This window comes from Scomber japonicus, chromosome 21 (genome assembly GCF_027409825.1).
Source record: "Scomber japonicus isolate fScoJap1 chromosome 21, fScoJap1.pri, whole genome shotgun sequence".
NCBI lineage: Eukaryota > Metazoa > Chordata > Actinopteri > Scombriformes > Scombridae > Scomber > Scomber japonicus.
Window position 1 is genome coordinate 1,855,816 of NC_070598.1, and position 10,649 is coordinate 1,866,464.

The 10,649-nt window shown below is 36.7% G+C and overlaps 1 protein-coding gene across 1 annotated transcript in view; it reads left to right on the plus strand.

Annotated features, from left to right (window-relative positions):
• dipk1c (divergent protein kinase domain 1C) overlaps positions 1-7,489 on the plus strand; it is a 47,594-nt gene extending 40,105 nt beyond the window's left edge. Inside the window, exons 9-12 of the mRNA XM_053342781.1 lie at positions 2,063-2,227; positions 6,635-6,709; positions 7,187-7,233; positions 7,336-7,489. Of these exons, the coding sequence (XP_053198756.1) occupies positions 2,063-2,227; positions 6,635-6,709; positions 7,187-7,233; positions 7,336-7,489 (441 nt within the window). The remainder of the gene's footprint in view (positions 1-2,062; positions 2,228-6,634; positions 6,710-7,186; positions 7,234-7,335) is intronic.
• The last annotated feature ends 3,160 nt before the right edge of the window (positions 7,490-10,649 follow it).

The following is a 10,649-nucleotide window of genomic DNA, read 5'->3' on the forward strand; positions in this document are numbered from 1 at the left end:
GTATGCAGTATTACTGTAAAAGTACTGCAGTATTATGAGTGATGTAGTATGCAGTATTACAGTAAAAGTACTGCAGTATTATGAGTGATGTAGTATGCAGTATTACAGTAAAAGTACTGCAATATTATGAGTGATGTAGTATGCAGTATTACAATAAAAGTACTGCAGTATTATGAGTGATGTAGTATGCAGTATTACAGAAAAAGTACTGCAGTATTATAATGATGTAGTATGCAGTATTACAGTAAAGTACTACAGTATTATAGTGATGTAGTATGCAGTATTACAGTAAAGTACTACAGTATTATAGTGATGTAGTATGCAGTATTAGAGTAAAGTACTACAGTATTATAGTGATGTAGTATGCAGTATTGTAGTAAAAGTACTGCAGTATTATAGTGATGTAGTATGCAGTATTACAATAAAAGTACTGCAGTATTATGAGTAATGTAGTATGCAGTATTATAGTAAAAGTACTGCAGTATTATGAGTGATGTAGTATGCAGTATTACAGTAAAAGTACTACAGTATTATGAGTGATGTAGTGTGCAGTATTACAGTAAAAGTACTGCAGTATTATAGTGATGTAGTATGCAGTATTACAGTAAAAGTACTGCAGTATTATGAGTGATGTAGTATGCAGTATTACAGTAAAAGTACTGCAGTATTATAGTGATGTAGTATGCAGTATTACAGTAAAAATACTGCAGTATTATAGTGATGTAGTATGCAGTATTACAGTAAAAGTACTGCAGTATTATGAGTGATGTAGTATGCAGTATTACAGTAAAAGTACTGCAGTATTATGAGTGATGTAGTATGCAGTATTACAGTAAAAGTACTGCAGTATTATAGTGATGTAGTATGTAGTATTACAGTAAAAATACTGCAGTATTATAGTGATGTAGTATGCAGTATTACAGTAAAAGTACTGCAGTATTATGAGTGATGTAGTATGCAGTATTACAGTAAAAGTACTGCAGTATTATGAGTGATGTAGTATGCAGTATTACAGTAAAAGTACTGCAGTATTATAGTGATGTAGTATGCAGTATTACAGTAAAATTACTGCAACGAGGAGTGGAAATCACTTTTTCTTCAAAGTTAGAGTGGAAGCGGCACTTAGCTTGTGAAGCAATAAAAAATAAACTTAATTTTTATTTTTAATTTGAGCTCACGGCCAAACCGTGAAAAGGAGATAAATCATTTTTTGTCAAAGTGTAGACATAGGTGTTGGGATTCATAAAATGTGACAGGCGGGGTCCACACAAAATTTAAACGGGGGGGGCCGAGATTGGCAGCAATACCTGTCCCGCTCCCCATTGACTCTAATGTAATTGTCTTTTTTTTTTCAAAAGAATCTCTCTCTGTGTTCACACTGAGCTTACTCGCTCATTTTAAGGAATATCTGAATAAAATAAACACTGTCAGAATCTGCCGGCTTCTGTGTCTCTCACGGTGTTTTCGGTTTTTGGACAGGAGTTACGGTTTTCTCACAGTTTGCAATTGTTCAGGACCTTGTCAGAAGCCAAATTCTGGGGGTATTTTGAGAATTTAAAGGCAGATTCTCACACATCGCCGTAGCAACCGTAGGGCATTAGCTGCCCTTAGCAACCGTTAGGCCTTAGCTGCCCTTAGCAACTTGTTGCTGGGCAGAAACTGAGCTACCTTTTTGTGATTGGCTGATTCCTGTCTGTCTGTTTTGCCAGTTAACCAAGCTTGCTAGCTTGGTTAACGAGCATCACTCGAGCTAGAATTGATACTCTCTCTCTCTCTCTCTCTCTCTCTATATATATATATATATATACATATACACCAGAATATTAGCAGGGTGACTTTTGAACACTGGAAATAAATCGTGTACTCGGCCCGGCAGCAGCGCTGTGGCACTCAAAATTTCCCTGTAATTTTCTAGGTATTAATTATAATCTTAAATATCTTCAATACATCAGTCTGTGTATGTATAAATGTATTGATCTTCTGACTATAATAAGAACAGAAGGCTCCAGACCCAGCTGATCTGTGTGTGTGTGTGTGTGTGTGTGTGTGTGTGTTTCTGCAGGTCGTAGCCATCGACGTAGACATGGCGTTCTTCGAGCCGAAGATGAGAGACATCCTGGATCAGAACTGCAGCAGCGATGACGACTGTAACTTCTTCGACTGTTCGTCCAGGTGCAACATGAACAAGCACAGGTGCAGCCCTCAGCGCCGAAACAGCAACCTGCAGGTAAGACCCAGCTGACCCTTGACCCTAACCCAGCTGATTCTAACCCAGCTGCAGCTGCAATATAATGTCATGTACTATAATATAATGTAATGTAATTTAGTGTAATATAATGTATTGTAATGTTATGTATTGCAATATAATATAATATAATGTAATGTAATGTAATGTAATGTAATGTAATATAATATAATATAATATAATATAATATAATATAATATAATATAATATAATATAATATAATATAATATAATATAATATAATATAATATAATATAATATAATATAATATAATATAATGTATTGTTATATATAATTAGTCTCTATACCAAACGTCTGTAATACTGATCATTAATAAAGAACTCATCAGTCACATTTATCCTTAATGAAGCTTTCAGAGAGTTTATTATTACATTTTTATGGTTAAAGAAACTATATAAATTATATTTTAATCTCATATTACATAAAACATGAGAAATATTTCAACTAATTAAATTAAATGTGAAAAATGATCATTCTTGACATTTTGGATGAATATGGGTCAGATATATTTCCTTTATTTCTTGTTTTCTGCCTTTTTTACATTCAGGAAAATTACACAACCCAGAATAATTTTAACATTTAACATCTTTATTGTCATAATCACATTTTGTGGTAATTAATTAATACATATAACTGAATTACACAGCATTAATTTATTTGGAAAATGTTAAATTATTACATTTTGAATAAAAGTTAATTAAGAGGCAATTTTCTCACTTTTACTGAAAAGAAAAGCTGCAAAACTTTAATATTAAAGTGTAAATCTGTCTTTTTAATAATAATTCTCCTTTGCACCTTTCAACAGTCTACACTATATTTACTGCTGCTGTGACCTTTGACCTCTTCTTCTATCAGTTATCTGTGAGGGTTTTTAATTACAGGCTGGTGTGTTTCAGGTTTCAGGAGCTTCACAAACCCGTTTTTAACAACATTTAATGACACGTTGCAGTAAAAGACGAGGAATGATAATTACACATCAGAAGAAAACCTGCTGACACGAAGAGATATTTAAACCTGCTGATGTTTTAAATTTATTTCTACATATTCATCTGTTCTCTCTGCAGCTTGTTGCAGAAAAAACTAAAAAACTAATCAAATCTTTTTTATTTATTTATGTATCTGCAAAAATGTCAGTAATTAAAACAGGACTTTAATTTGATAGCTTTAATTCTGTATCCAACAATGAAACATGTGAATCTTCTAATATAGGCATGGGCCGGTTACCGGTTTCAAGATAAACTTGATAAACCACGGTATGAAAAAGTCACGGTTTCAAAACCACTAAAATTTTTCCATCATATCATCATTTCCTGTAGTATGAGCGGGATTTTTTTTTAATGTGACGTCTCATCAGAGAGAAAGTGGAGGTTCTTCAGGTCGTGTGCAGCTGCAGCGTGAAGTACAACCCCTCCCGTACTCCTCCCGTACTCCTTCCATACTCCTCCCGTATTCCTCCCGTACTCCTCCCGTACTCCTTCCATACTCCTCCCGTATTCCTCCCGTACTCCTCCCGTACTCCTTCCATACTCCTCCCGTATTCCTCCCGTACTCCTCCGGTTGCTGTTACAAGCAGGTAGCTCTGCAGGCTGTATGACGGCTGAAGGAGACGAGACCCCCGAACCCCCCCCCCCCCCACCTCCTCCCCCTCTTCTAAAAGGACCAAGTGGGCTGTATTTATACTTCAGCAGTAAAAAGACAGACGGCCACGGCTCGGAGGAAGAAGGCCCCAGCGTGCAAAACGTGCTTGTGGACAGGGACAGCCCGAGGAAGCAATACATCCAAAACATGTTGAGATTCAGTTTTAAGCTCCTGCCTGTATTTATTTATGCATTTATTTATTTATTTATCATTTCCTGCGATATGAGCGGGTTTTTTTAAAATGTGACGTCTCATCAGAGCGAAAGTGGAGGTTCTTCAGGTCGTGTGCAGCTGCAGCGTAAAGTACAACCCCTCCCGTACTCCTCCTGTACTCCTCCGGTTGCTGTTACAAGCAGGTAGCTCTGCAGGCTGTATGATGGCTGAAGGAGGCGAGCCCCCTGAACCCCCCCCCCCCGTCTAAAAGGTCCAAGTTGGCTGTATGGAAATACTTCAGCTACCTTAAAAAGACAGATGGCCGCGGCTCGGAGGAAGAAGAAGGCCCCAACGTGCAGAACGTGCTTGTGGACAGTAGCAGCACGAGGAAGCAATAAATCCAAAACATGTTGAGATTCAGTTTTAAGCTCCTGCCTGCATTTATTTATTTTTTTATTTTTTTATATTTATCTAAGGCAATGCAAGGCAGTTTTATTTATATAGCGCATTTCATACATAATGGCAACTCAATGTGCTTTAATCAAAACAGAAAAACATGTAATTTAAGAAACATTAAAACATACAATTAATCCCCCATCCCTCCCCCATAATGAAAACAAAGTACAGAAAAATAGAAAGAGAGAAATAAAATGCTAGAATAGAGCATTAAATATAAGATTGCAGCATAAAATAAAGATTAGCTTTAAAATCATTAAAAGGACATAGAGTGCAAATTAAAGATTAAAATGCAAAGTAAAGTGCTTTAAAAGAGCTGGATCATAAGCTCAGGAGAAGAGAAATGTTTTAACCCGGATTTAAAAATGTTCATAGAAGTGTTTTTACTTTTTTAAATTATTTATGTTCAGAATTAGCCACAGGTGCAGTGATTATTTGCATTTATTTGCATTTTGTGTGTTTTTTTTCACTAAAACTAATTAATTTATCATTTATGTCGTGACTTGAGCTGCAGGTTTAGCCTCAGTTAAAGGACTGAACTTATTATTTTAATTATTAGTTTTTATTTAGAAAGAATTCAGTTATTTTTTATTATTATTTATTTTAAATACATATTTACTAATGTATTACTAAAAATAAAAGACTGTTCAATGGAATTTTTCTTTTTAAATACAGACATTTCAAAATATCACATTTTAGGGGTTAATTGTATGTTTTAATGTTTCCATGTTTTTACTATTATTGGGTTTTTAAATTTTCTTTATTTAAATTGCATGTTTTTATGTTTTTTATTTCCAATTCTTACTGTTAAATGTTTTATATAAAGCACATTGAGCTGCCAATATGTATGAAATGCTCTATATAAATAATAAACTAATATAATAATATATATAATAATGTATATTTTAATGCTCCTCTATGATCCACATCAACAGTAACATGAAGCCGTTTTTAAATCGTCGGCTCGTCGGCGACACAAAGGCCGAGCCGGACATCGCCGTCTTCGTCGCCGTCGTCGCCATGGCAACGGCGGGCCAGACTCTCATCACCCTGCCGCCGGCCGTATCACATGTCATATGACAGGAGATACTTTCATTCAGGTGATGGTGAGAGCGAAGAGTTCAGGTGATGACGGGGATGACGGGACTTCATCGATCTGTAGAATAGAAACTAACAAGCTGCTTATAATGTCAGGAGGAGAAGAAGAAGAATGAGAATGAAGAAGAGGAAGAGGAAGAAGAAGAAGAAGAAGAAGAAGAAGGAGAAGAAGAAGAAGGAGAAGAAGAAGAAGAAGAAGGAAACGCGGCAGAAGGAGGACACACATGAAGAAAACTGAAGATAAAGTAATAAAAAAATACTGATGAAGAGAAGAAAAGAAGATGAACGTGAAGACGGCAAATTGGAAACAAGCGGAGACGAATGAAGAGATGAAGAGAAGAAAAAGGAAGCAAGAAAAAAAATTAATAATGAAAAAAAGAAAATGGAGTATATATGGAGTATTATAGTTTTACTTTAATTAAACCATTAAATATTATAGTTTTACTTTAATTAAACCATTAAATATTATAGTTTTACTTTAATTAAACTATAAAATATTATAGTTTTACTTTAATTAAATTATAGAATATTATAGTTTTACTTTAATTAAATTATAGAATATTATAGTTTTACTTTAATTAAACCATTAAATATTATAGTTTTACTTTAATTAAATTATAAAATATTATAGTTTTACAGTAATTGTGTATTTTTGTGGTAAATGTGAAAACTCTACATTACTGTGATATTAATGTGAATTATTGTGGTTTTACAGTTTAATATCAGATCATAATTAAAGTATCATATTGTTTAATTTTACATTTAATAACTGTATTTTCACAGTAATATTGAGTCTAGTTTGCTGGAGAACTTTATTTAGAAATTACCATAATCATTTTTTACAGTTTAAATATTAGAAAACAGACGGGACAAAAGAAAAGAAAAGAGAGGATCAACAAAAGAGGAGATAATTAACATTTATTTTTTCCCCTCTTTGTCATCGCTTCTTCTTTTCTCTATCTCTTTCTTTCTTCTTTCTCTCCTCTGATTCTTTTTCTTTTTCTCTTTTATTTTTTCTCTGCAGGTGATTTGTGAGAAGATTTTCAGGCCGTGGTTTTCTCCCACGCTGCTCGGAGCCAAAGCAGGGCTCCCTCTGCAGGTAGGACTGTCTTTATATTTATATATTTATATATTTATATATTTATATATTTATTATTATTATTATTATTATTATTACATGACACTTCAATTTACCTTACTGAAAAGTTTTAAAATGTTTTCCTGTGTTCATTCTTAGTTGTTGTTTTTTTTTGTTCTCTTCTTTAGCTTAGAAGTGACTGATAAGAGTCTAAAAAATAAAAAAAGGGCTCATTGCTTCATCCTGCACCCATTCAAACATTAGATATATAATGTTTGATGTATGTATGAAAGATGAAAGGAAGGAAAAGAAGGAGGAAGAAGGAAGGAAAAGAGAAAGATAAGAGAAAGGGGAAAAAAAAGAAAATGGAAGGAAAATAAATGTGTATGTTGGGTTTTTTTTTTTGTTTGCTTTGAAAGAAGGAAAAGAGGAAGGAAAGAAGGAGGAAAGCAACTTTTTTATGTTAACGACAGATTTTGGTGTTTGTGTGTTTTTGAGGTGGAGCTGCAGCGAGCCGTGCAGGAGTGTTCAGAGACAGATGGAGGAGTGGAGGAGAGAGAGGAGGGAGGAGGAGGAGAAGGAGGAGGAGGAGGAGGAGGAGGAAGAGGAAGAGGAGGAGGAGAAGGAGGAGCAGGAGGAGGAAGAGAAGGAGGAGGAAGAGGAGGAGGAAGAAGAGGAAGAGACGTCCATCAACGTCTCCTCAAAATCCTGACCCGCCTCGTCCAAGAGGGAGGAGCTTCAGGTGACGGAGGCGGGGCTTGGGAGGTCAAAGGTCACACTCACACTGCTCTGAACTTCTGAGGAGAAGAGAAGAGCGACAGGAAGTGAACGACAGAGCAGACGATGATTCTGCTACTAAAACTTCTTCTTCTTGACTCTAATGAAGAACAAACAAGACGTGATCGCTCCTTAATGTCCAGATCTGCAGTTTGAGTTTCAGACGTTTCCATGACAACCAAAACTTAAAGAATCAGTTAAACTAGTTTTGAAAGCAGCATCAGGTTTGTTAAAATGTTTTGTTGGTTTTATATCATTTAAATGACATTTGCACCATTTTTTTAACCAAAAGTAAGACTGAACGCTCCTGAAAATGTCAAATGGTGTAACCACAAAAGAATGATCTCCATGATTCTCCAGATGAAATGTAATATATAGAGTAGGGCTGTTAAACGATTAATTTTTTTAATTGAGATTAATCGCATAGTTTCCATAGTTAATCGCGATTAATGACGTTTTGAATTGCATGTTTAAAATCCTGTTATTTTCCATTTGAAGGCAGTTTTAAGCCCATAATGTAAAGCATTTCTTACCAGAGTGTCTTAACTGGGAATCAATCACGGCTCTGCTGCGACTCCCACACTCCAAAATGGTCCTTTGGTGGAGCTGAGGCTGGCTTGGCTGCACCTGGGTGTTTAGCGTGGAGGTGCTAACTCAAACTCCACGTACTCCGGTGGTAGTTAAACTCCGTTTGACACAGGTTGCATTTTACTTTTGACTTGTCAACTGAAGCGTCTGGAAGTGTTTTAAAGTTAAACAAGCCGTTCAAAAGTCCAGTAGCTCTCTTACTTTCCATCAGCGCGGTAGGTTTACTGCAGGAGGCCACTTCAAAGCATAGCGCTACAGCTAGAGGAGCCGTCTACGGGGGAGTAGAAGGGACAAAAAGGCTTGACACATTAAAATGAGATTAAAAATATTAACGCGTTATGGATTGCATTAATCTAATCGCGATTAATGTGTTAACGCTGACAGCCCTAATTTAGAACAATAGTATTCCATTAGCTTTATTTAATATAAAAGTTATAATGTAAGATCATGCCACACTAGCTGATATGGTGTTAGGTAGGAAGGAAGGAAGGAAGGGAGGAAGGAAGGATGTAAGATCATGCCAAACTAGTTGATATGGTGTTAGGTAGGAAGGAAGGAAGGAAGGAAGGAAGGAAGGATGTAAGATCATGCCAAACTAGTTGATATGGTGTTAGGTAGGAAGGAAGGAAGGAAGGAAGGAAGGAAGGAAGGAAGGAAGGAAGGAAGGAAGGAAGGAAGGAAGGAAGGAAGGAAGGAAGGAAGGTGTTTTATTGACTATTTACTGTTTTTAAGCAAGTTTAATTATTTGGTACAAAGTTTTTATGGTTACACCACTTAGACATTTTTACCATAATCCTCTAATATATTCTCTCTAAATGGATTAAAAGCAGAAATTTGATGCTGGGTCCACAAAAAAAGAATGTGTGAAGTTATTCATACGTTTATTTTCACATTTTAACCCTTTAAATTTAAATTACACCACATGGACACTAATAGAAACCCATCACTGATCCTTTAACGCTGCATTTCTGAGATATAATGAGACTTTTATCTGAGTGAATATAAACATTTAATAATTAACGAACAAACAGGTCGAAACATCTCAGCTCCTAAGAAGGGAAATCTTAACTAGTATTAAAACTCTATATTTGATTTGTTTCATTACTTTAGTGTTAAATGCTTTTTATTGATGGATCATTATTATTTAACACAGGAGAACATTTCAGTGACTTACAGTGAATAGATATTATCTTTAACCCTCCTGTTGTCCTCCTGGCTCAAATTGACCCCATCTCTCTTTTGACTGTTCCTTCTTTCCTTCCTTCCTCCCTTCCTTCCTTCTTCCCTCTTTATTTAATTGTTCCATCATTCTTCCCCTCCTTCCATACTTCCTTCCTTCCTTCCTTCCTTCCTTCCTTCCTTCCTCCTTCCCTCTTTCTTTAATTGTTCCTTCATTCTTCCCCTCCTTCCATACTTCTTTCCTTCCTTCCTTCCTCCCTCCCTCGCTCCTTACTCCTTTCCTTCCTCCTTCCTTCCCTCCTTACTCCTCTCCTTCCTTCCTTCCTTCCTTCCTTCCTTCCTTCCTTCCTTCCTCCCTCTTTCTTTAATTTTTCTTTCGTTCTTCCCCTCCTCCATTCTTCTTCCCTCCTTTCCTTCCTCCCTCCCTTCCTTCTCTCCTCCCTTCCTTCCTCCCTCCCTTCTTACTCCTTTCCTTCCTCCCTTACTCCTTTCCTTCTTTCCTTCCTTCCTCCCTCACTCCTTTCTTTCCTTCCTTCCTTACTCCCTTCCTTCTTTCCTTCCTTACTCCCATCCTTCTCTCCTCCTTTCCTCCCTCCCTCTTTACCCCTTTCCTTCCTTCCTTGACTTGAGGACAACAGGAGGGTTAATTCCTCAGAGTTTATTTGATTCAGACATTTATAGTTTAATATCATTTTTAGACAAAGACGAGCATCGAATCATCACATCTGAGAAGTAAAACACGACTAGAACTGATTCATATAGTTTCAGGTTTTCTCTTTGTTAATTGTTGCAGCTCTAATAAACCTTAACATGTTATTTTGGGGTGGGGGGGGGGGGGGGTGGGGTACATTAGGACAGGAGAAGGAGAGCTCAGCGATGCCTTAACTCCTGATCAGAGGAGAGTAGATTCCTCTCTGATAGTTTTCTTCTTTAACTTGAAGGTTCTCTGTGGAGGTTCTGTCCTTTACTGAAGCTTCCTGTTCATGTAAACATCTACAGGAAGTAGTAACCAGGAAAAGGATTTAAAACCTAAGTTCACTTCCTGTCCTCCTCCTGTCTGTTTTTACTGTTCCTTCCTTCCTTCCGTCCATCTGTACTTCCTCCATCTTTCCTTCCCTCGTCCTTCCTTCTTTCCTCCTTTCCTTCCTTCTTTCCCTCCTTCTTTCCTTCCCTCGTCCTTCCTTCTTTCCATTTTTCTTTCCTCCCTTCGTTCCTTCCCTCCTCCCTTCCTCTTTCATTTATCCCTCCCTCCTTCCTTCTTTCCTCCTTCCCTCCTTTCCTTCCTTCTTGCTTCCTCCCTTCCTCTTTTCCTCCCTCCCCATCCTCCTTTCCTTCCTCCTTTCTTTCCTTGTTCCTCTCTTCCTTCCTCCCTTCCTTCCTTGTTCCTCTCTTCCTTCCTCCCTTCCTTCCTTCTTCC